At 52.2% G+C, this 22,963-nt stretch overlaps 8 protein-coding genes, 1 non-coding gene and 1 pseudogene across 11 annotated transcripts; 5 read left to right on the top strand and 5 right to left on the bottom strand.

The window, feature by feature from the left end:
- The first annotated feature begins 16 nt into the window (after nucleotides 1-16).
- On the top strand, nucleotides 17-104 carry NCU15201. The gene has a single exon. It is a non-coding gene; the product is annotated as a tRNA-Ala (tRNA).
- On the bottom strand, nucleotides 55-1,733 carry NCU07042. 2 transcript variants are annotated; one of them, XM_011395921.1, is made up of 3 exons: nucleotides 1,541-1,733; nucleotides 379-1,409; nucleotides 55-310 (listed from the first exon to the last, which is right to left on the bottom strand). In XM_011395921.1, the coding sequence occupies exons 1-3, from the start codon at nucleotides 1,597-1,599 to the stop codon at nucleotides 294-296; spliced, it is 1,107 nt and encodes a 368-aa protein (XP_011394223.1). In that variant the 5' UTR covers nucleotides 1,600-1,733; the 3' UTR covers nucleotides 55-293. The 2 variants fall into 2 exon arrangements, with proteins under 2 accessions (XP_011394223.1, XP_011394224.1); XM_011395922.1 differs by having other exon boundaries at nucleotides 55-1,409.
- A 13-nt stretch (nucleotides 1,734-1,746) lies between these two features.
- Nucleotides 1,747-3,520, bottom strand: NCU07041 (90S preribosome/SSU processome component KRR1). The gene is made up of 3 exons (XM_957087.2): nucleotides 3,087-3,520; nucleotides 2,679-3,028; nucleotides 1,747-2,611 (listed from the first exon to the last, which is right to left on the bottom strand). The coding sequence occupies exons 1-3, from the start codon at nucleotides 3,339-3,341 to the stop codon at nucleotides 2,254-2,256; spliced, it is 963 nt and encodes a 320-aa protein (XP_962180.1). The 5' UTR covers nucleotides 3,342-3,520; the 3' UTR covers nucleotides 1,747-2,253.
- Nucleotides 3,521-4,524: 1,004 nt separating this feature from the next.
- On the top strand, nucleotides 4,525-8,104 carry asd-4 (GATA type zinc finger protein ASD4). Its single transcript, XM_011396047.1, has 4 exons — nucleotides 4,525-5,275; nucleotides 5,407-5,491; nucleotides 6,062-6,256; nucleotides 6,328-8,104. Exons 1-4 carry the CDS (start codon nucleotides 5,004-5,006, stop codon nucleotides 7,372-7,374), a joined length of 1,599 nt encoding a protein of 532 aa, XP_011394349.1. The 5' UTR covers nucleotides 4,525-5,003; the 3' UTR covers nucleotides 7,375-8,104.
- Nucleotides 8,105-9,268: 1,164 nt separating this feature from the next.
- NCU07038 (hypothetical protein) lies at nucleotides 9,269-9,867 on the bottom strand (the record flags this gene model as incomplete). The annotated part of the gene is made up of 3 exons (XM_957084.2): nucleotides 9,269-9,447; nucleotides 9,531-9,591; nucleotides 9,673-9,867. 3 exons carry the CDS (start codon nucleotides 9,865-9,867, stop codon nucleotides 9,269-9,271), a joined length of 435 nt encoding a protein of 144 aa, XP_962177.2.
- Nucleotides 9,868-11,124: 1,257 nt separating this feature from the next.
- NCU07037 (hypothetical protein) lies at nucleotides 11,125-13,980 on the top strand. The gene is made up of 2 exons (XM_957083.2): nucleotides 11,125-13,406; nucleotides 13,492-13,980. Exon 1 carries the CDS (start codon nucleotides 11,457-11,459, stop codon nucleotides 13,092-13,094), a length of 1,638 nt encoding a protein of 545 aa, XP_962176.1. The 5' UTR covers nucleotides 11,125-11,456; the 3' UTR covers nucleotides 13,095-13,406; nucleotides 13,492-13,980.
- On the bottom strand, nucleotides 13,699-14,454 carry NCU07036 (hypothetical protein; the record flags this gene model as incomplete). Its single annotated transcript, XM_957082.2, has 1 exon — nucleotides 13,699-14,454. One exon carries the CDS (start codon nucleotides 14,452-14,454, stop codon nucleotides 13,699-13,701), a length of 756 nt encoding a protein of 251 aa, XP_962175.2.
- Nucleotides 14,455-15,866: 1,412 nt separating this feature from the next.
- Nucleotides 15,867-19,824, bottom strand: gh18-9 (glycosylhydrolase family 18-9). The gene is made up of 4 exons (XM_957081.3): nucleotides 19,772-19,824; nucleotides 19,511-19,673; nucleotides 16,486-19,446; nucleotides 15,867-16,354 (listed from the first exon to the last, which is right to left on the bottom strand). Exons 3-4 carry the CDS (start codon nucleotides 19,354-19,356, stop codon nucleotides 16,190-16,192), a joined length of 3,036 nt encoding a protein of 1,011 aa, XP_962174.3. The 5' UTR covers nucleotides 19,357-19,446; nucleotides 19,511-19,673; nucleotides 19,772-19,824; the 3' UTR covers nucleotides 15,867-16,189.
- Nucleotides 16,010-16,085, top strand: NCU15200 (annotated as a pseudogene). Its single transcript has one exon. The product of its transcript is annotated as a tRNA-OTHER (tRNA).
- Nucleotides 19,825-20,772: 948 nt separating the features above from the next.
- Nucleotides 20,773-22,901, top strand: NCU07034 (hypothetical protein; the record flags this gene model as incomplete). The annotated part of the gene is made up of 2 exons (XM_011395920.1): nucleotides 20,773-21,157; nucleotides 21,260-22,901. The coding sequence occupies 2 exons, from the start codon at nucleotides 20,773-20,775 to the stop codon at nucleotides 22,255-22,257; spliced, it is 1,383 nt and encodes a 460-aa protein (XP_011394222.1). The 3' UTR covers nucleotides 22,258-22,901.
- Between the last annotated feature and the right edge of the window lie 62 nt (nucleotides 22,902-22,963).

The following is a 22,963-nucleotide window of genomic DNA, read 5'->3' as shown; positions in this document are numbered from 1 at the left end:
ACTTTTATTCCGCGGAGGGCGTGTGGCTCAGTTGGTAGAGCGTTCGCTTAGCATGTTTATTCTGAGCATGCGAAAGGTCCTGGGTTCGATTCCCAGCTCGTCCAAATGGGAAGGTGTTCTGGTGAGATGGGTCCTCTTCTTTTTGTCTTTTTTTTCCTTTCGCACTTTTCTTTCTTTTGTGTGGGTGTTCTATTTTCATTTAATATGCAAGTTGTCAGAATACATCGTTCGTGCGTCCTCCTTTTGCTCAATGAGTATAGACATTGGAAGATATCGCTCCTTTTTTGATGCTTTTAGTGCTCTACTGAGACTAGGTATGATCAGTTATAACCTCCTCACATCGTTTTCTCCCCAGCGCCAGAAATGTTCACAACTTACTCTTGTCCTGGTCCTCCTTTCCATCAATCAAAACCACCAACTTGCCAAACTGCTTTCCCTCCTTCATCTCCTCAAACAACTCATCAATCCCCTCCAAATTATCCAGTCCCTTCACCACCTTACTCACCACCGGCCTGATTCCCTTCTCTCTCACAAACGCCACCATATCCTCAAACTCCTTTCTGCTCCCCATCGTCGACCCCTTCAACTCCACATTCTTTAGCACCGCCTGCATCAACCAATCCATCTTAGGCGAAACCGTCATGCCATAACTACTAATCACGCCTCCCGACTTCAACAGCTTAACACTCCTCGCCACCACGTCCCCACCCGCTCCATCCACCACCGCATCCAGATACGGCCTGTCCTTCGGCAACTGTTTCATCAACTGCTTATCCCAATCCTTGTCCTTGTAAATGACGCCCCCCTTGGCTCCCATCTTCTTCGCCTTCTCGATTTTCTCCGCGTTACCCGACGTCACAAAGACATTACACCCCATGGCCACCGCGAACTGCAACATCTGCAAAGCCACACCACCCCCAATTCCCGTCACGAGAATATTCTGCCCCGGTTTGGCCTGCGCCTTGGTCACCAACGCCCTCCACCCCGTTAGTCCAACGAGCGGGAGGGCTGCGCCCTCAGCAGCGCTCAGATGCTCTGGCGCGGGTACTGCCTCCGCCTCGGGAACAACAATGTACTCCTGCCCCGTGCCGGCGTCGGTCAACTGAGATGAGCCAATGACCGTCCAGGGCTGGTTGGGGTCGTCGGGCCCGTCGGGGGAGGAAATCCATCCGCGGCTGGGGGTGATGAGGACGGGTTTGCCGACGAGCTGGGAAGCGGCAGGGGAGACGGAAGGGCCAGTGGACTCGACGACGCCGTAGCCGTCAGCGAGAAAAGGTTGCTCGAAGGAGATGCCGGGGTAGAGGTGTTGGCGGATGAAGAGGTCGCGGTGGTTGAGGGCGCAGGACCGGAGGCGGATGAGAAGCTCGCCGGGGCCGGGGGTTGGTTTGGGGATGGTGTTTAGTTGGAGGCTAGATGGGGAGGCCGAGGGTTAGTCATGCGGGGAGGATGGTGGGAGTGAGTTGGTTGGTGGTGGTGATGGGGATATGTATGGGGGAGAAGAAAGGTGAGGTTATGTGAAGAGGAAGAACAAAACACTTACGGGTAGTAAACCTGGCCGGGTTTACCGTCAATTTTCTTGACAGTGAGTTGGAGAGGCATCTTGGCGTTGTGTTTATGTGTGGGTTGTGTTTTACCGAGGCCAATCCACTGGATGAGTGTTGAAGTATGTTCAAGAAGTGAAAGAAGGAAAGGGTCATCAAGTTTAAATCAGTTGCGACATCGGCCAGATTTGTTATCAATTGGACCCGGGGAAAGGGGTGTTGTCACTCTGTCATTGAGCCTCTCCCACCAACCCTGCCACCGACCAATGGCCGCCCCCACTCTCCCCCGCATTCGTTGCCGGATCCCGCTCCAATGATGCAACTGCCTCGGCCCGCCTTGTGATGCCCCTGGTTTGCGATCCGCCGGGGTGGAGCAGCCCGGTTGTGGTGCGGGTCTGCCACATCGGGCTTTATTCGCGATCGTCATCGGGTTTTGTTTCGGCCTTGGGTTTCGAAATGTCGACAGATTCAAGAACCGACATCTTTTCTGGACAAGTCATTGTTTTTGATAACACATTTGACAAAGGCTTTTGGTGAAATTTAGCAACCAGATCACCCTTGGATCCCGAAGCAGGAGAAATCTCAATCGTCTGCTGAAGTATGGGTATCATGGGATTCCAGGATCCTTTCTCTTTCTCTTCATCATCGTCTTCCTCAACTCCATTTCCACCTCCACCGCCCCCATATTTTGGATTGCACCACTTGTACCAGCTTAGTCGCTCGTCTTCCTCTTCTTGGCCTTCTTGTCCGTCAACTCCTCGGGCGGCACATACTCCTTCTCGCGCTCGCGCTTCTTCTCCTCCTTCTTCTGCTTGGCCTTCTCTGCGCGCTCCTGCTCCGCCACCCGCTGCTTGGCCTCCTTGCCGAGAAAGTATTCGCCGGACTCGATCTGGAGATCCACCTTGCTCTTCTCGGGCGCAGGGGGGAAGGGTGTATAGTTCTTCTTGGTCTTGTCGTTGACGACGTGGGGGACGCGGCGCTTGGAAAGCGTGCGCTTCTTGAAGTTGGGGAGGTAACGAGACCAGTCTTCGTGGGCAAGAGCGGGGTCCTTTGCGAGTTCGCGTTTGATCCTGTTTTCTCATGTCAGTTATTGTTGTTGTGGGGCGTCGCAAGTGGGCGTGCAGGCGCAAAACTTACATCAACTCCTTAATCATGTAAATTGGGTGAACGTTGTTCATGGTGTCCTCAACAACCCTCCTCACCTCCTTCAGACCCTTGAAAGGACCCATTACCGACACTGTGTTTCCGTGCACGAGGATATATGTTTGTGTGAGAAGCTCGAGAGCCTTGAGCGTTGTGCCGTTCTGTCCGAGAATTCTTTGGCGCCTCTTAACAAAACGCTCCTTGTTCCGTACCATGCTGCGGATCTTGATGATGTCGCAGGCCATGCCATCTTCGAGAATTTTGATCGCTTGTGGGGCTGGTACTGAACGGGCGAGCAACTTGATGAGATCGCGGGCGTTAAGAATAGCTGCGGGGTCATATGTCTGGACGTGAGTTAGCAAAGAGTGGTGACTATAAAGACAACAAACGCATCCGCCGTACCTTTCTTGTCGTCTTCACTGTCATGGAACCCTCCACCAAATCGAGAACTGCGGTGATGCCGTGCTTGTCGAGGGCCTTGGTGATGAGTGGCCACGAGTCTCGTAGATAACGCTCGCGGTACTTGGGGAATAGGGTCATAAACGAAGACTCCTCGAGGAAGGGGCCGGAGGATTCGTCCTTGGTGAAAGGGTCGACCTTCCACTTGTCGATGTCGTCTGTATCCCACGGCTTCTCCTTCTTGTGTGTGGACGGCATTTTGGCTGTAAATGTGTTTCTCGGGGCTCTTGTGGGCTGTTGATGTTTATGAATAATCAGAGGTCTCGATTGAGGTTGTGCGACAGGTCACGATATCAGGGCGAGCGACTTGGGTCTGGTGGTTGGATTTGATAAATGGCTTGTTGAAGGGATTGTATGGCAAGATGGCCAGCCGAATCGCGCTGCACGGATGGAAATTTTTGGAACACAAGCCTGCCGCAGCTGGTAAGAGTGGGGGCGCGGCGCTTCTTGCAGGTTGAGTTCCGGCTGCAGAAGCGCGACAGGATCAGCGGCCAGCTGGCAGATGCAGGGGCAGCTCCTTATCTGATAACTGGAACTTCCACTTGCATGGAAGTTGTAACTTTTGGAACCTGGTATTTTCATTGAGGACGACAACAGCATAAAAAAGGAGCAAATATAAGAAAACGACCGGATTCAGTTATTTCAAATCTCAGCGAGGTGGAAGTTTGGTTCTGTCATTACTGTCCTGCTGTACTTCGCAACGAGTCTATCCAAGTACTCTTGGCCATCTGCTCCTTTCAGCTGTTTTTTCCCCCCAGGTTGTAGATGTTATCTTATCTACATACTAGCTTATCATGACAGGGGCTTGCACGGCACGGCACGGAACATCAACAAGAAATCACACGTGCTGGCGACATCAAAAGGTCTTGATATGCCATGGTGGGATTGGCGACAAGAGCGTTTTGACTTGCTGGGGTCTCAACGTGATTTGTATACTCCCAGCAGGGCCATTGTTGACACCTGTACCGTCGGTAAAATCTCACCAAGGTGTTCAAGATACGCTGAAGTAATTGATGGTGAAGCATCGAATCCCGCCCGAGTCAAAGTTGACGAACTTAACAGCAGCAATTTTCAGGTTCGCCGTGATAAAGTCGCGGTAAGGCTGGATAACGTTCGTCGTTGGTTTTCCAGCTGAAGAACCAAGAAATCATCCCAGGTTCGCCCAATGAGAACCTGCAAAGATCTGACGACCCTGGCGCGCTGTGGTCATCATGATCGGGCAAGCACAATCTGCACTGTGGTACGCCACGGATTACAGCATTCCGTGCACGAGGTTTCGAAATCCATCAACGTTTTCCGTCAGAAAGGGGTAGGTTCGGTTTTGTGTCGCCAAGAATCAGAACTCCTTCCGTCCCTGCAACATCTTCCCCTTCTTTTTCTTCTTCGGCCCCGCGACATTCTACACTACTCCCTTCGATTTCCCCTTCGTATCCCTGGCGTCGGTCTTTATCCCGAACCCCAAGACCTTCAGGTATCGCTGCTTCTTGTGACCTTTGCCAAGATCGACGGCAATTGTCGTTGTCTATCCTTGAGAAGAAGAGAAAAGGAAAAGAAACAAATCGAATTCATCATAAGCACAGACGTCATTTCTGGGACGTTGACCTCGACCACCACACACCCGCACCTCCCTCCGCCTGCGCAGTCTCGATCCCGAAGTTGGCAATCCCGGTCACGGGCCCACGGTCTCGCTCGCATCCACCACGAGTGGGTCAATTGGCACCGACGCCGCCTTCAACCGCCGTGAAAGTCAAGCTGGCTTCGACTCGATCTCCGGGCCTTCTTCCCCTTATTCATCCGCAATATCCAACATCATTTACACCACCCACCGAGTTGGAGCTGCCTCCGGTTCAAGCCGTCATAATGGAGGATCCCACGACGCAACAGCAGCCCGCGGCGGCATCGCCATCCTTGCCAGTGCCGACCACGCTTGAACCCGAACCCATATCCCGACCGAGCTCGACGTCGACCCAGGCCTCGGTGCCTCAAAACATGTCGCATATGTTGCCCGGTATCGCATCCATTGCCACTACCACCACCACGACCACCACGACCACCGTCACCACCAACAACAACAATAACAATAACAACAACAACAACAATACGCCGGCGACAGTCACATCACCACAGCCTAGGTTAGTTTTCAGTCAATTGGGTTCACAGATGCCGAAGAAGAAGCAGTGGTACAAGGCGCATTGGCATTGGTGGCTCTGCTTGACACGTAACCGCGATGCGCCAACTTTGCTGACATTGCAATGGATGGCAGGCCCATGACCATGGCCGCTCCTCCCATGATTCCTCCAGGCACCTCTCCAGCTGCCAGCTCGCATCCAGGTCCAGGAGGCAACTTGGTAAGTCTACTCCATATTGGTGTTGTTGTATCTGTCCCCCTTATCGCGTATCGCATTATCCCAGTCGCGTCTTGCGACACAATCGGGCGGTTGGCAATGGATCAACGTCACGAAAAGCCAAGGCCACGGGTTTGCTGAGAATGGCAACGATTGCCATTGGCCATAGAGCCGGGTTTTGGTGGAATTCTGGCTGCTTATCTAAGCCCCTCCATGGCCCGACCGGGTTGTTATCGCAACAGCCCACTTCTTTGGTGGTAACCCACTGGGCTGCAGCGCCCCAAACCTGGAAGCGGCCCCGTCAAAAAATTTCCTTATCATTTCCGTGCTTCGTTCTTATCGACATCCCTCCACGTTCTATCTCATTCACCAGCTTCCACTCCATTCCCGCATTTATTTATCAAGGTTGGCTTATCGCCAGCATCTAATCGGCCTTCTATCTCTCCCTCTCGATACCATTGAGGTTCCCATCTCTTATCCGACAGCGCACCTGCACCACCACCACCACCACCACCACCGCCAACAACAGCAAACATGGCGACAATGGCTAACCATGATCGCGAAACCACACAGCCCACGTGCCAGAACTGCGCGACCTCGACAACGCCGCTATGGCGCCGCGACGAGATGGGCCAGGTCCTCTGCAATGCCTGTGGTCTCTTCCTCAAGCTGCATGGCCGTCCACGCCCAATCTCCCTAAAGACCGATGTCATCAAGAGTCGCAACCGCGTCAAGACCATGCGCCCTGACTTGGCCAAGCAGAAAAAGGCAAGCCGTTCATATCCGTCCGACCTCGGCAAGCTTCAGTCAGTAAACTAACTGTGTGTGCCCAGCAACAGCAGCAACAACAACAGCAGCAGCAGCAGAACCTAGCTGCCACCGCCGACATGAACGGAGGAGTAGGCATGATGGATCCCAACAACCCTGCCGCTGCTGCCCGAAGAGCATCCCAGAAGTCCATCAATGGCCACCCCGTCGACGATAACTCGCCCGTTTCGCGGACCGGCACCCCCAACGTATACAATCCGCACATTCCCATTGATCACAGCCTAGAGTACCAATTTCAAGCCCAACAGATTCCCGGATTTGGCGTCCCGACTGCCTCTCCCGGCCGAGCCCCATCGCCCATGAATGGCGAGCACATGCCACAAACCCACGAGCAGCTCCTCGCTGCCAATGCCAGCCTGAAGACCCGAGTCAGCGAGTTGGAGGTCATCCAAGAGCTCTACCGCGGTCGCCTTCACCAACTCGAGACGGAAGAGAACATTCGACAAGCTTCAGAGCCCGGCAAGCTTGAAGCGCAGCTTCGCGCCCAGATCGATGCCATGGGCGAAGCTCATCAGCAGCTGCAAAAGGAACTGGAGGAAAGCCACAGGAGGGAGAATATGCTCAAGAGACGCCTTGATGAGCTCGAGGTTGAGCTCAAGGACGTCAAGGATGCTCTCGAATCTCAGGATAATGGACGCCACAAGAAGATCCGCTTGGACGAAAACGTCAAGACCGAGCCCTATGCAGAAGTTGTTGAGCCACAGCAGCCGGAACAGCAGCAGCCAGCACCTGCAGAGCAGCCAATTCCCACCCCTATGGCCATCGACGAAGCCACCCCTGCCCCTGCGCCAGCACCCGAGGCAGCACCCGAGCAGGCTCCGGCACCCGCGCCCGAACCCGTCCAAGAACAAGCCCAAGAGCCAGAGCCTGCGCCCGTTAGCGAGCCCACTGAGGCTTCAGCCCCGGCCCCGGCCCCGGAAGCCGATTCTGTTGTTCCCGAGCCGACCCCCGCCGCGCCAGAGTCTGCTCCCACCGAAGAGCCTGCCGCACCGGAGACTGAGGCCTCTGAGCCTCCCACCACCGCCCCCGTGGAAGAAGCTCCCAAGGCGGAGTCATAGTGTCCCTGCCGCCAGTGCTTTGCTTCTTTTTCTGGTGGTCCAATGGATACTACTGCCTAAGAGTCTCCTGCAACATACTTGGCTTTGGATGGATGGATGGATGGATGGACGGATGGCTGGATGGCTGGATGGAAAGCGTGTCGCGTTAATGATTTTTATACTATCACCTGAGTCTTTGGCGTTGTCGACAATGACTGGATTGAACTATCAAAAGTTGATGTGGTCAGCTAAAAAGAGGAATCGGGATGGTCATGCTCGGACAAAGATGGCTTGGTTGGGATTGCCTTGATTGATTGTTGATTACGCCAATGATTACCACTTGGTTTGGCTGGTTAGTCGAGTCGGACGGGGTTAGGGAGCTACGGAGCCATTTTTTTTTTTTCTGATGATGAATGGGTTTACTGAAAATTCGCTTATTTGAACATTTTCCCTTCTAGTTCGATGTTTCTCTTTAATACACCTCTTTCTGGCCCGTTTCGGTGGCAGGATGAGGGTGCCCTTTACGGTATTTTGACTTTTATTGTCGTTTTGCGTGGTGTTTACCGTGGGTGGCGCTTCCCAAAGGGGTCAGGAACGAATGATGAAAAAAATGTATTTCACCGATAAATGGGACATGGTTAAAGGGAAGATGAAAAGTTACTTACCTATGTTGGCGTCACTTTACTTTGACTTTGGTTGTTACAGTTCTACGGACGATACTGAAAAGGAATAGAAAAGGAAGGTTGACTTCAAACAATTCCATAAACAAGGCTATAAGGGACAGGAGGTTCGCAGAATAAAAACCAAAGGGCGATGGACAAAGACTGAGAGGCATTGATTTGATAGACAATGTTCAACCATGGATCAAGTGTGATATTCTTCAGAGAAAGAATTGCATCATTTCGAGTGAAGTAACTCACAACTACTTGACATCCCTGGGATACAACGGAAAGATTAGTAGCGCTGCAACCATTTTCTCGTTTGCCATTTCTGCCAGTACTATTTACTAGGTACCCTTCTTTTACCTCCGCTCTATCCTCGTCCTCTTACCTAGACATGAAAGCTACCATTTGTAAGTTGAGGAAGGTAGCGTTCTTGTCTGAATACATTCGATTACGTCGACTGGAGTTTAACAAACCTCTGGTGTTTCTGCTGACATAATAAAGTCACTGCAAAATGTCTTCATTTCGCATGACGAATAGTCACATTGATGACAACGTCCTGAGAAGAACCTTTGGCCAGTTGATTGAAAGGTACCTCTAGGTATATACCGTCGTTCCCGACATTCAGAACGTAGAGGTAGCAAAGGGTGCAATGGGAATTAATAAAAAAACCATAGATTCGACTCTGCATGTCCGTTGTACTTCTAAGTCTGCAATCGCAAACTCGATAACGACCATCTCTGCCCACGCGTGCTCCCCATAGAAACCATACACGATACCATACCGAAAACCGGATTCCGTCATGACGGAGCTTACGGGTAAAAAAGTCCTTCATATTCCTTTCCGCTTCCGCTCTTGCTTTACTTTATTTTCTCCTTTGTATGCTCGCTTCTCCCTTCCTCTTCTCCTTGCACCTTCCAAGGCGTCATTCTCGAGTCCAAGTGTGCCAAGTGGAATCCTAGTAACCTGGGTTCGGAAAGGACGGGATGGGGAGGGGCGTATTCGTGAGAGCATCTGACATGTCGTAGCTTGTTCCTCAAATGTTTTTGGTCTTGTCTCGCATACTCCTCCTTCCTTGCCCTTGAACACTCCCACGCTGGAAACATGGAAGATATATGTACCAAGGTGGATGGATGGACGTTTCTACCAGCTTTTGTTCCAGCGCGCTCGTCGCAAGTAAAAGAACAGGAATCGGACTCGGGGAATAATGCTCAGGAAAGAAATAGAAGAGGGGACACTATGTCGTTTTTCGCTCAAATGTACTCGATACCGACGGCTTCCGCACGACGTAATGGCGGTACCTGTATCTGGGACTGGTCGCTGTGCGGCTTCGTACTATTACGCTCCTTATTCTCGGTGTCGGTGTCATCATTCGGGGTTTCCCCATGTTGGGCGTTGTGGAAGCTTTTGTGGGCTGTTGAGCCTCTGTTGCCTCGGCAGCGGTAGTAGTAGCAGAACGGTCATCAGGTTGAAGATCTTTCTTCTTTTCTGGCGCGTCTTTTTTTACCATGGTACCTCTAGGCGTGAGCCGGGAGTGGGAATGTGAAGGACGCGGCGGGCCATTCTCAGGCGTGATCTGGCGATTTCTTTGTTAGTAACTGCTAGTACCTATCGTCCTAGTAGCTATCGAGGTGATTGATGGGGTCTGGTTACTAACAGTTTTCGGGCTCTTACTACTGTTGCATGCCCTTGCAGGGCCCTTGGGGGGTTTTCCCTGGTACTGAAACTGGTCACTCGAGGCTAGTCGTGCCTTCTTTTGCTTCTTTCGTAGCTTGATCCTCTCCCGTGGCTCCATGGCGCTGGCGTTGTGCCCCGATCGGGACCGGAATGGTATGGGAAGACCACAGAACATGACGGATGATTGTCGGTGAAGTAGGTCGTGGCAGTTTGTGCTTGTAGGAAATCATCCGCTACGGGAAGAAGATTGTCAAATGGTGGATGACGAGGGAGTGACACTGTAGTTCAAGTTATATATTATCCATGACGTGGTGAGGCCAATGCTATGTGGTCCGTAGACTCGCTTTTGCAGAAGAGAGAAACGGATCATCGAGGCCAGAGAGGGGGAAAAGCAAGGTAAAGGTAGAAGATAAGGTACCTATGCAGATACGGGCCTTTCAGAATATCGAGGCGTGCTGAACTTTTGTTGCATATTATACATGCAAGTCCGCAGCAGCATGAGCAATGCCAGCAAAACAGGACTAGTACACCTCAGTCAGAATGCAGCGGCAATGTATTTATCTGCCTCTGTTGCTGCTCTCGGAGATGACCTACCAGACCTCGAAAACTCAGTTATAACTCTTCCGGGATTATACATTTTACTATAGTTCTTAGCATTAAAGAGATATTATATGAAACCCGGTTTCGAAACCTGGATAACACTCAAACACTGCATCAGCTCTTCTCTGCATGGAACGAGTATCGTGAGGTAGATGATTTATCAAGTCCCTTAAGACCACATCAAGTGTAAATTGAAGGATAGGGAATGACTCTAAGTCCCTGACCGACAGAAATGATGTTGACCTTCCGTATGGCCCTATCACTGAGACTCGGACATTCAAATTGGACTTTCATAGCACGAATGGACCGCGGAACCCAAAACAAAGTCAGATCTCTACCAAAGTAACTCACTCCTCCTGTCAACCAAGTCATCTATAACCAGTAGCAACCCATACCAAGCCAGCAGAAGGCGGTCACTTCAGGTACCTCATTCAATGAGCCGAAGAGGAGGAAAGAACAAGGCCCGGAAGGGCCGTGACGTGTTGGCAGGTAATAGCATAGGATTCAATTGACCGTCATTTTCACCCTGGCCACTTCCCTTCTTGCCTTCCATCATTCAGGTCATGAACCAAGTCACTGTCGTGGCCAGTTCCTTTGCGTGATCACCCTAACATCCGCGTACCTGTATAATGGCGGTCCCCAGATTTTCTTTAGTATACTTTCGAATGGTGAGCTCAGGCGGACTGCAAGGCGTACTTCCTCAAATCTTTCATCCAAAGCCGCCTCTACCGCAAACCATCGAGTCCCTGGGTCAGCCCAACTACTCGCCCGAATACGATCTTCTCGTCTATGCGCTTGAAGCCTCGATGCCTTTCCCTTTGGGTCGAGAAAGGTTTATTTTGGTATCAAACTAAGCAACAAACTAGGCTGGTTTTGTGATCGGTGAAAGTCTGGGGTGGCTTTGCTGCAACCTTGCAACAACCAACGAAGACGACACTGCTGCCTAGAGGTACTCGGCATTTCCACATGCCAAGACCAATTGTGTGGCAGTGAGGAGGTCTCCCACACATGGTGTGGAATATAAAAACACATGTGCTGGCGAATGCTCATGACTCTATTACATGGTCACCATCAACCATTTTACGCAAACCAAACAAACAGCCTGGGGAATCTTGACTCTGTCGGTTGCCACGTTTGCCTTCTTTCACTTTTGAAGCCGGCAAAATGGGTTGTCCTTCCACTTTCGATGTAGTGCCGCAAACCCGCGATGCACTGAGCTGCCAACCACACTTTTGCTTTTACGTGGGCACTCCAGACCTGCTCGAAAGCCGCAGCCATGAAAAGGCATCATACGTTCTGACCTTTGAGGAACAGGACAATTCCTCATCCTCGTCTAAAGTCCTCGTCCTCATCGATGGCTTCGACAAAACCCGCACCTTCTCCCCCGACGTCAAGGATACCCTCGGCGTCGAATTCCACTGGCGCGACCTCACCTCTGATCTGCCCTTTGTCAAGCCGCCGCGCATCTACTTCGTCTTCGACCTCTGCGAGTCCAGCCGCCAACGCCTTTTTCCTTCGTTTATATCTTTGCTCAAGCTGGCGCTGGGTCCGCAAACGATACCCTCGCACTTGGACTATAAGGTGCATGAGGACTTGGTTGCCGCGCTGCACGCCATTCCCGCAGACCCCACGGGAAAGGGTGATCTGGCGGCCAGTTTCGCCTCGTTGGCGTCGGAGCTTCCACCACACTTGTCTCCGCTGCACCCCGGCCCGGACTCGGCCGTTCTGAGGGAGTTCTTTCTCGTTATGGCAGATAGAACGACCTGGTCCATGCATGGCACGCTTAGTAGCTCGGCGACGAAGCAATTCTTTGAGCTAGTAAAGATGCTCGCTTCTTCGGGGGGACCACCACCACCACCACCACCGCCGCCTGAGACCAGCAACAACAATAACAGCACAAGACCCAAAGAAAAGTCGATTATCCCCTGGTACCGTGACTGGATACCCTTGAATCTGGGTAGCGAGCGCCCGCCGCCGCACGACGTCGAAGCGGTGCTGATTCGCACGCGGTGGCGTGTGCCGCGCTTTTGGGCCTGGAAACTGCTCGGCACGGGCCACGAGTTACAGCCGCTCAAGACTCTCCTGGACGCATTCAAGGAGGTGGGATACCTGGACACGCACGAGGGCAAGGTACAGACCTTGGTGAGTCTGGTGGAGGGACAGGGGATTGACCCGTTGGAGCCGTGGAAATCCAGGCCGCGCGAGGTAGGGTTGGTGGTGGAAGCTATACGGTATACTCTTGCGTTGTCGACGCCTGCGACGACGCCGCCACCACCACCATCACTCAGAGACGCCCTCACCAAACTTGACCGACTCAAGATCCTACTCCCCGCGGTGCAGAAAAAGGGGAATAAAGAGCTTCTAGCTTGGCTGCTCGATGACGCTGACAATCAAGAGGGAGGAGTAGGAGGAGGAGGCCTGCGCGAGGTACTCAATACGGCCAACTATATTCGAGGGCCGAGCCCGGAGAACCGAATGAAAATGGTCTGGCTGCAAAACTATGTGCTGCATACTGCCGTTTGTCGCGGAGATGCGGACATGGTCAAGCTCCTGTTGGAGCGGGGCGCCAAGATGTTGCGGGACGACGAAGGAAGAACGCCACTGATGTTTGCGCGGATGTTGTCAGGCAGTCCCATACGCTATCACGAGATAAAGGAGAAGGTCGAGGTGTTAGAGGGGTGGTTGAGGGAGAGAGGGTTGGATAGCGAGTATTGGGATGAGCCGGACGAGTATGCTTTGGATGCGTCCGAGGGAGAAGGCGGGTTTGAGTTTGAGATTTCCACGGGATTATGGTATTTGTAGCACGTGGTAGGTAGGCTAACCTGGAAAATGACTTGTTGTACTCGGATAAGTGGTACCTCCCTTATACATAAAGGAATTACTAAACCACCCCTCATTTCCCAACATGCGACTCACTCAACAGCTAGGCCCGCTTCTCACACGCCTGACGACCGATTTATCACTTTTGTGTCGTTCGTTCCATTTCAGACTTTCACCAAACATGTCAGACCTGGAAGTCCTCAGCGTCGCCTCCAGCATTATCCCCATCGTCGACGCAGTCTCAAAAGTCATCAGCGCGTGCCAAGACAACTACGGCTTACCCGACGCCATTAGGTACGCCTAGTACACTCGTTCACCATTGGTGGTAGACATTGCTCTCGGGAAGGAAAGTGTGCTAATTTTGCGTCTCGAAAACAAGATCAAGCGTCTACAGGCTCGGTCAACCGGCAAAAAGGGCCGTAAGCGTCATGATATTGCTAAATCCAACTTGGGCCATTCTGCCTCGGACAAACTACATCTAGGTACGCTATTTCTTGCCTTGATTCCCTAACCGAGCCTCATCTGGCCCCTATAGCCAAAACAATTCATCCTCTTCCATCTCCTCAATTGAGCCGTTCCTCCATTATCAGAAGAAGAAGTCATAGTCCGGGTCCACCCTCGAGCGCCAAGGTCCGAACTTCTTATCCTCCGATTGAGGCACGTACCCAGGGCCACAAGCTTCGGTCACGCGACGCGCGCTCTCCACCATGGCTTTTTCCAGCCATCCACTACCATACTTGTTGATGCGCTTGGTGTAGAGATTGTGGAGCGCAGGCAGGTAAACGACATCGTTGACGCAATACTGCAGCGTCTTGGCGTCCAGCGGGCGGCGGGAGAAGATGTCGCTGTTGGGCATGTTCATCAGAGCCCGCACCTCCTGCTTGGTTCTGGCCCAGGGCTGCTTCTCTTCCCATCTCAGCGAGAGATCCTTCTCGATACACCTGTCGAGCCCGAAGAGGTACGTCTTCCCGCCGGGGCGGGATCCGTTTTCGAGGAGCTGGATGTCTGTGACGCCCGCGAGACGGATCTTGTGGTGCGCCCAGAGGGCGTCCGCGTCGTTGCGGACGTCCCAGAGGCATTTGGAGGTGTGGGGATCCTCCAGGATGGTCTTGAGCGTCTTTCCGTCTGGGCCGGGAGTGGTGAAAGCAGAGTCGCCGAGGGTTTGGACATCGACAATGCTTGTTGCCCGCGTGGGAAGGACGAGAATCGTCAAGAGCGTCAAAGTTCCGTGACGGCAGAGATTTTTGCCTTCAAGGTCCAAATATAACGTGCTAGACGGAGGGATTTGAGAAAGGAAGACCTGGAGGTCTGGAAGGGATGAGATCAAGGCTGGGGTCGCCATACTTGACTTGGGAAGGGTGCGCTTTGCCGGTATCTTGATATGCCAAAGGGAGTTCTCTGCTGTTCCAGAACGCAAATTGATATGGGGTTTGCCTGTCCTTTTATGTACGAAGGGCAATTTTGTTACCAAACCTTTCTTCAGGCTCGAATGCATTGTGTTGAAATCGAAATGAGTTGGGTCACATCATCTACTTAAGCCAAGGCAGACAAGTACACATCGGGCCTCAAGCATACTTTGAGCTGATCCTCACAGCTATGGTTGGCTTATCGCTCGCAAGGCTGCCGTCACCCTGTTTTGCAGCTCTAGGCCAGTGGGCCTCTGGCATAGAGCTCTCTCGGCCAATCGACTTGTTTACAAACGAAGGTATTGGCGGCTGCGCCAACAGTGAGTTGCAACGGAAGCCTACCACCATGTTTATGTTCCCGAGCTTAAACGTCCTGACGGTCCAGCGGAATGCAACTTGCCGAGTTGAGCTTCCCGTCCGACACCTTTCTTGGTTGTCTTTGTGGCCAAGGAGTCTGGATCGAAAGGGTTGAGGGGAGGGAGATTCCAAGAAAGTAGGGGAGGTCAAAAAAAAGAAAAGAAAGACAATTGCCTCCCCTAAGCCAATAACGTAGCCCATATCGAATGCCGATGTAAGATGAGAAGTGGAAGGAGTATGCAATCCACGCATGGTGTGGGTGGAAAGAGGAAGAGCCGAAGAGGGTATGTTATTGAGAGTGGAACTATATCTTATGTAATTACAGTTGCTTACGGTATGGGACTCCGCCTCCCAACGGTAGGAGCTATCTAATTCCTTGCAAGTCCGGCATGGCTTCTGTTAGTGCAAATGCCGTCCGTGTAAGCCACTCCTCTTCCTCCTTACTTACTTACCTCTGGAAGTTTCTCACTATCCCTCCAATTCCCGTACATCAGTCACTTCGGCAAAGTTCAATCATTACCGCCGGCTATTATAGTTTCCTTTCCGACGTATCCCGTCACTATCCAAGACACGGCGACTTGGAGTCTATCGAAGCCATATTGCAAAAATCTGGAGGAACGAGACCGCGTTCAATACTAAGGCCGATATAAGAAGTATGTCCAATATATAAGGCGCTATGGCCGACGTCTCTTGCCGGGCTGTTTGCCGTGAAGAAGCTGCCACGGAGAGAATGAATAAACTGACCAAGATTCTAGAGGAGTAGGCAGGTAGTCATACCTCTAATACATAGCCACGGGGCAGGTTATCCTATACCGATTGGGAGTCAGGTAACACTCGAAGAATTCTGGCTTTGCACCATGACTTCGATAACACAAAATGAGTTTGCGTCTCAAAAACAAGACCAAGTGTCCAGAGGCTCAATCAAGCGGCAAAAAGGGCGGCGTAAGCGTCATATTGCTGAATCCAAGCTTCGCCTTCATGGCATGAATGGACCGTGAATCCCAGCACAATGACTAAATCTCGTGCGAAGTAACTCACTCCTCATGTCGCCCAAGTCATCTATAGGTAACCAACTCATACCAAGCCGACCTCAATCAACACTGAGATGTTGGTCCAAGCCGAGCAACTAGTCAAGGTCCGCTGGCTTAATGGCAGAGTGTCTGACTAGGTACGAATCAGGAGGTTTCAGGTTGGACCCCTGGGAGAATCGATTCATTGTTTTCCAGGATTTACTTTCCTGTCATTTTTCTCTTCCCTTCTACAACTGGTTCGGATAGTTTGCATTTTACCTCTCCTTTCCTGTAAATCAGACTGTCACTGTGGCGGTGACGGTGAAAAATAAAAGGTGCCATATCTGCGAACCCAGTTGATGGTGTACATGGATTGTTGGTAATTTGGGTTTAAGTCCGCATACCCCATAAAATACGCGTTTTCACTATCCTCAACGTTGATTTCACCGTTGTTATAGAATACCAGATCCTGTCATCACAGACGAGCGTTAGCAACTGAACCAAGAGGGTAAGAAAAAACATGAGGGAGGTTCTTGGAGAAGGCAAAGGGGCGGGACTCCAATCAAATACCATCGGTCAGTTCAACCTAGGTTTACTTACCCGCATGATGAGTGCAATGCTCTCGCTCGCTAAATAGCCATCGTTGAATAGGCTCTGAGCCCATTGCCGCAGGTTCCGCTGGAGCGCGTCGCTCCCAGAAGGAAGGCCTTCGTCTGTGCCAATGTACCACAACTCATCCTCTGGGCATACGAAGCCGTCTCTTCGAACCCGCGTATCCACATTGACATTGCCTTGAACTCGCCACGCACCACCGCCGCTGCTGCTGTCGAATTCGTGGGCGTGGAAGACTTGGATGCTTTGCACACCGATATAAGTATGTCCGTTGACTTCTCTCAGGTACGGGTAATTATCGAAATCGGCATTAATGTGGAAGTGAAATACGACCCATCTATCTGGCTCGCCATGGTTGAGGGTGTGTGTGTCTCGATATTGGTCGTAGTTGGTCCCACTCGGCTGGCCAGGGTTCGGTCCGATCCAGTACGCCAGCTCGAGCATGGGACCGGCCCGCGTTCCACGAATCCACTGCCACCGGGCGTAGTGTGGGCTTAGATGTCCGGCCAAGATGCCCTCGAGGATGTTGCCTATAAAGGGCTGCCCGTTATTTCCCGCCTCCATCCACCAGACGATCCGGCTGAACAGTTGAACACCCGTGCTGGATGACCGCAACTGGACATCGCGCTTTCTACGCGTGCCGACATAGTGACAGAATGCTTGCTCCGTTCGCTGGTTTCCCCTTATTCCTGGACCAGCGCGCAAGGGGTTAAGGAGAACATAGTTGATCAGTGAATGTGGATCCAAACTATCCGGATGTTGGTTGTAATACGTCCGTAGGTTGTCAGCCTCAAGAATTGTGTCGTAATGGCCTGCAAAAATATCGTTCCATACAACCGAGAATTGTCTCAGAATACTATCTGCCGCCGTGAGCATCACCGCAGCAAACTGTGCCAGCCTTAGGTAATGATCGAGCTTGCAGTCGGAAGCTCTTCCATAGAGGACGCGGTGCTTCGCAGCCTCCAGCTCCAGAGAACGTTTCTGGTTCGCGGCCCCGGTGAACATGTCACCAGGATCGACAAACAAAACGGTGGCTGGACATGTTGGGTTTTGCATGTAATCTTCCAGTAGCGTCTGGAACTCCTTGTTTTGTACGCCGCCATAGGGATCACCATCGCCTCGCGGGACCAAGGCCGCTGGCGGCTTACAGCAATACGCCCAAGCGCCGCCGTAGCAGCCACTGTTTGTCCCGGAATAGGGGTTGGTGACTTCGGTGGCCACCTTGATTCGGTCCGGGCCACAGACGTCTTCGCAGATGAAGTCCTTGCCGGGAAACTTGGGCGGGTCTGCCTTTTTAACCCATTCGCAATTGGTGAAATCGGCCGGCGTAGGGTTCTGGCAGCAGTAGTGCTTGTTCCCCGAAATACAAGGCTGTTCACCGCCGTCGGCGGTGTTGGTCGATACTATCTTGTTCGGGAAGTCACTGGGACAGTCCGTATTGCAGGTTGGTGCCCCTCCCACCCATTTGCACATCCCATACGAAGCCGTAGACGCTACGTTTGTGCAACAGGCGCTTTGATGCTTCGAACTGCATCCAACGCGGAGAGAACCGACGGAGACCTCACCACTGTTGCAACCAGGGCTGCAGGCTCCCGAATTCTTGTGTCCTCTCCATGTACAGACGGGCAGGTCCTGGTCCGAGGGGCAACAGAAGACAGACACACCGTCGGCAAGACAGTTTTCTGTACTCAACATGGCCTCCTTGTGGCCATCACGCTGCACTGCCTTGAAACCGTCGGGACAGCCAGCGTAGCACCCTGACCAGCGGCATGTCTTGACGGGCTGTGGAAGATCGCGGACGGGCTCTTTGATGACAAAGTTGGGCAGGGCCATCTGTTTGCGTCCAACAGCCGATGTCAGGGCCTTGATATTGGTGCCTTCTTTATCGTCCTGGCTCATGGCCCAAACCATAACGCCTGGTATGCACTGACCCCTGATGATATTGGCCTTGAGACGCCATGTGGCAGCGTCATCAAAAGTTACCCACTGGTCGCCCCACGATACACTCTTGACAGCTGCTTCACGGTGGAGCGTGGGTGTCAACTTCCGAGCGCTGATTTCATCCTGGATCTCGGCGTGAAGAAGCACGCCGGTCGTGCCAGAGCACTTGCCGGCATTACCACCGGAACTGATTGGGCATCCAGGTGTATTACAGCTTGGGCTGGTTAGAGCAAAGCTACGGCTGTAAAAGGCCATCCCGAACGTGACTTTGGCAGGCTTGATGTTGTTGCGCCACAAAAGGTCAAGTGCTTGTTGAATCTCCGTCATGTTTGAATGAGAATTCGCGTACGGACCGGTCCATTTGTTATCAATATCCCAGGAACCGTGCATATCATAGGACATGACATTAAACCAGTCCACGTACTTCTCGAGGTTGACAATGTCAAAGTGTTGTAGATACCAGTAGCTGGCAGGCAGAGTCAACGAAACCTGCTTTTTCAAGCCGCCACCTTTCATCCTGTCGTACAGGGCCTTTTGAAAGGTGACAAAATTCTTGTAATCGGCGCCTCTGCCACTGCGATCCTCGGCAACTGGGTATTCCCAGTCGATATCGATGCCATCAAAGCCGTACTTGTTCATAAGTTTGACAAGAGAGTCAATGAACTTTTCGGTGTTGGCTGAAGACGCAGCGATGTCACTGAACGTTGTCTGCGTGGGACCGGGGTCGTTGAAGGCCCAGCCGCCTACGGCTATCCAGATGCGGATGTCAGGCTGAATGAGCTTGATGGCACTGATGCGCTGCATATAGTCGGCCGTCTTTGAGTCGCCAGGCTTGATTTCAAATGAGTTGGGATCAATGGTGGCGAAGGAAAAAATGATATCAGTGTAATACCCGTACGGAATCTGTTCGGGCAACATGGCGTAGCAGGGACGGTTTGTCGTTGACCAAGCCTCATAGTATCCAATGACGCGCGTGACGGGCACGCTGTCAATGCTGCAAGATGGTCGCTTTGAATCCAGTAATGTTAACGAGCGGCTCAAATGAAGACTGCAGAACAAGAGGATAGGTTACCTTCACCGGGTTGCCCTGACAAAACTCTTCGGTGGTTCCACAGAAGCCGTACTTGCTGCAGCAGACGTTCAGGGGGCATTTCTCCGATTTGCTCCATTTCGTAGAGTTCCACGTTCCCGGGTTGCAGTCCGATTTCCGATCACATCCGCTCTGGCATCCGGTTCTAGAAATGACTTGGTCAGAAAGGACATGTAAAGGCAGAGATAGTGGACTGAAAAATACGAGTGATGGGTGAATATGTAGCTTGAACTTTGAACTTACCCACAAAAGTCAGGACCAAAGCCGCAAAACCCGGCACTGGAGCAACATCCTATCGGACACAAACTGGAAGCACTGCATTCCTGTTGAAGGGATAGTTGCAATTGAGATAGAAGAGAAAGTAAAAGAAGGAGGAGCTTGGCCATGATGATAATGGCACTGCTCAAGTCGACCGAAATTCAACTGCCAGTCCAAAATGTGAGCACAATGTATGTGCAGGCTGATGGCCGCTGACATGTCTTTGTACAGGACGGGACTGTCCGACTCTAGCCATATGTAGGATGTTCCTGAAGGTAGACTCCTCTCACGTAGCGTGCAAGGAGTATCATCACCTTGTAGGCCAAGATTCAAGCCTTCCAGTTCGCCAAGCCGGATAATCTGAACAAGAGGGAACGCAAAAGCGGCTCGGACTCAGGACACCTCGTAACTGTCAGACACCAGAATATAATGACAAAATATTGGAGATGTGACCTGATGGAAGGTTGTTATGCAAGGTACCTTCCTCAATGAGACACATTGAACATTGAATATCCTACCACGCTCGAACCTCATCCAATATTTTGGCTGCGTAGTGATCGCGAGGAGAGGCGAGTCCAACTCTGCCATCAACGGTAGCAAGCTGCCATTTTCCCCATCCCAACAAACATCATGTGTTTCCATCACCTTGTTGCAACCTCATTCCATGCAGTCAGAAAGTCGGAATCACAATGTCCCACGTGCGTGCCTGAGCGGACGTCAAATCTCCGTTGTGGTATTGCCATGCCGCGACAGTCACGCAACGTAGCAAGGGATATGCTGGCCTTCGTGTAGGCATGGCAGCTGGCTCTAAAGTAGAACTGACGCTTTGGGTTGTGGGGATCCAGCTTGGTGCAGGTGGAAAACGCATTCAAAGACATTTGGAGTGTCTGAGGTCCGAGTTTGTTGCCAACTCTTTGCCGCCGTTCTCTTTCTTCTCAATCATCGTGTCTCGAACGGCAATGCTCTCCTACTCTCGCCGTCATGCAATGGCGGCACTCATTGTTTTGTTATCGTCGTTTGCACCATTCGTTGCCGGGCAGTTTCAGATCGCTCCCACCGGTGCTTTTGCTGGCCTAGGCCTCGCTGCCACATGCGAATCTGTCCTGTACCAGAGCATCAACTGTGATGCGTATGTCCTGAATCTCGGCCAAAAGGTTTACCACGGTTCGCCGGGAGACAAGACCTTTACAGACACCATCTGTTCTACGACATGCTGGGCCGCTCTCCAAACGGCGCGGAGAAGAATCGTAGGCGCCTGTGCCCAGACGCCAAACCTGTTTCCTGGATACCCCGTCCTCGCCATGATCGATCCTGTTGTCTCTGGCTGGAACGAGACTTGCCTCAAGGACTCTGATGGAGGCTACTGCAATGGTGAGTGACCCTATCCAGATGAGAATCCTTGACCATTCTCGTTCTTTTTTTTTCTCCCCTAATCAGCAACTGAGCTTCGCTGACACGCAGTGGGATCAACAGCCAAGATCGAGATGTTCCCGGAGGTCGAGAAGATTGAGGACATGCCGCAAGCACAGCTTTGTTCCTTCTGCCTGGGAGCGAAACTCCGGCTCATGCAGTCGTCGCCCTACTCAGCATACGATGAGCTACATGCTGAGAGGCTCGAGTACATCAACAAGCGTTGCGGAGCAGGAACAGGCGGCAGCACGAGCCCTTTACCTCCCGCAATCCAACCAAACGGAACCACATCGGACACCTGCGTCTCGGGGAACAAGTACACAGTAAATAATGGCGACACATGCAACAGCGTTGCACAGACAAATTCCGTGTCCTCATCCACCCTCTACTATATCAATCCTGAGCTCTTGAACTGCAGTGCTCCTGACGTTGGCCTCGAACTCTGTCTGCCTGACAGGTGCGAGACCACATACATGGTTAAAGAGGCAGATGACTGCGTGACCATCGCCATCCGGGCCGAAGGCAGCGCCGCCTCTTCGTGGCAGGATCTCGTGGCATGGAACGCGGGACTGGACGACCGGTGTAGCAACATCTGGTCCCCGTCCAGCAGCCCTCGCTACTGGGGTAACGTGATCTGCATCAGCGCCCCGGGCGGACTCCCCTCCAGTCCGGGAACGGAGCCCGGCAACGGCAATGGTGGTGGTACCGGTAACGGCAACATTGGCGGTCCGGGTGGCTCGGGCGACGGGTATGCTGACTTGCCCGTTCCTGTGCCCACGGGAGGAACCATTGCACAGGGAACAACGACGCTGTGTGGAGCTTGGGTGCAGGCACAGAGTGATTCCACTTGCTCTTCGCTGATTGTCGGGACTGCCGTGCCTATTAGCCTTTGGTTGCTGGCTAATCCATCGCTGCGAGAACCTGTGAACTGCTCCAAGCGGTTGCGCGTTGGGTCATGGTATTGTCTACACCCCGTTAGGGGATTTGACAAAGTGCCGTCTTCTACTTCCACAACAGTAGTGGGCGCGTCTTCGACCACGACAGCTAGCGCTAGACCTTGAAACACTGTAACCCGTACTTGTCCGTCACAACTGTATGGTCACTAGGACCCCAGATCATTGTTACTAGATAGAATGCAAAGTAGTCTGAGCTGTAGGATCTTGATTTACAGTGCCCGGCGGCTTGAGCCTGTCCCTAGAGCCGCACATTGCACGTACTGGTGAAATAGTCCTCATGAGCTCCCATGTCGCAAGCAGCGTAACCGTATCGCCCAGAATAGCCACGATGCGAATGCAAGTGTGACGGCGAAGAGGCTGTATGAGGTGCTGTTCATACACATGCCCAGAAACTCGACATCCATGATCCAAGACAGAGTTGCAGTAGCAACATTGATGTCCCGCGTCCGTCAAAGAATTATTTCGTAAGAGGAACAAGTTGTCTGCCTGATCATGACTCATTTCGTTCATTTACCCGAAAAATGCTACATCACACCAACAATGTGTGATAGCTCCACCTCTACCCTGTGTTGCAATGAAGGCTTTTATCCCGCAAGGCATTTGCGAGTCCTACTAGCCTGGTTCCTTACAGACTGCAAGCCCTTGGCCTGCGTGAGAAGCCTCGATCCATGGTAGCGACGGCCGTAAGGTCCGCAATGTTACCTTGGTGGAGTAGTAGGATTGCTGCAGCTCTTTGACGTTGCCCCTTACCAAACGCAGGTGATGCCGTATATGCAAAGATGCTGACATCCCAAGATGAGAGTTCCTGACT

Source organism: Neurospora crassa, linkage group IV (genome assembly GCF_000182925.2).
Source record: "Neurospora crassa OR74A linkage group IV, whole genome shotgun sequence".
Lineage (NCBI taxonomy): Eukaryota > Fungi > Ascomycota > Sordariomycetes > Sordariales > Sordariaceae > Neurospora > Neurospora crassa.
Note: the sequence above shows the minus strand (reverse complement) of the source record. Positions and strands in the feature narration are given on the sequence as shown.

What these genes read in the sequence shown, in the direction of transcription:
- gh18-9 (XM_957081.3), bottom strand. Translation starts at nt 19,356, where the DNA reads ATGTTGCCCGAACAGATTCCGTACGGGTATTACACTGATATCATTTTT. An exon ending in GCATTGCACTCATCATGCGG is followed by an intron (nt 16,355 to 16,485) that starts GTAAGTAAACCT and finishes CTGTGATGACAG; the next exon opens with GATCTGGTATTCTATAACAA.
- NCU07041 (XM_957087.2), bottom strand. Translation starts at nt 3,341, where the DNA reads ATGCCGTCCACACACAAGAAGGAGAAGCCGTGGGATACAGACGACATC. An exon ending in CAGTGAAGACGACAAGAAAG is followed by an intron (nt 3,029 to 3,086) that starts GTACGGCGGATG and finishes ACTCACGTCCAG; the next exon opens with ACATATGACCCCGCAGCTAT. An exon ending in TACATGATTAAGGAGTTGAT is followed by an intron (nt 2,612 to 2,678) that starts GTAAGTTTTGCG and finishes ATGAGAAAACAG; the next exon opens with GATCAAACGCGAACTCGCAA.
- asd-4 (XM_011396047.1), top strand. Translation starts at nt 5,004, where the DNA reads ATGGAGGATCCCACGACGCAACAGCAGCCCGCGGCGGCATCGCCATCC. An exon ending in GTCACATCACCACAGCCTAG is followed by an intron (nt 5,276 to 5,406) that starts GTTAGTTTTCAG and finishes AATGGATGGCAG; the next exon opens with GCCCATGACCATGGCCGCTC. An exon ending in CAGGTCCAGGAGGCAACTTG is followed by an intron (nt 5,492 to 6,061) that starts GTAAGTCTACTC and finishes GAAACCACACAG; the next exon opens with CCCACGTGCCAGAACTGCGC.
- NCU07042 (XM_011395921.1), bottom strand. Translation starts at nt 1,599, where the DNA reads ATGCCTCTCCAACTCACTGTCAAGAAAATTGACGGTAAACCCGGCCAG. An exon ending in CCCGGCCAGGTTTACTACCC is followed by an intron (nt 1,410 to 1,540) that starts GTAAGTGTTTTG and finishes CTCCCCATCTAG; the next exon opens with CCTCCAACTAAACACCATCC.
- NCU07037 (XM_957083.2), top strand. Translation starts at nt 11,457, where the DNA reads ATGGGTTGTCCTTCCACTTTCGATGTAGTGCCGCAAACCCGCGATGCA.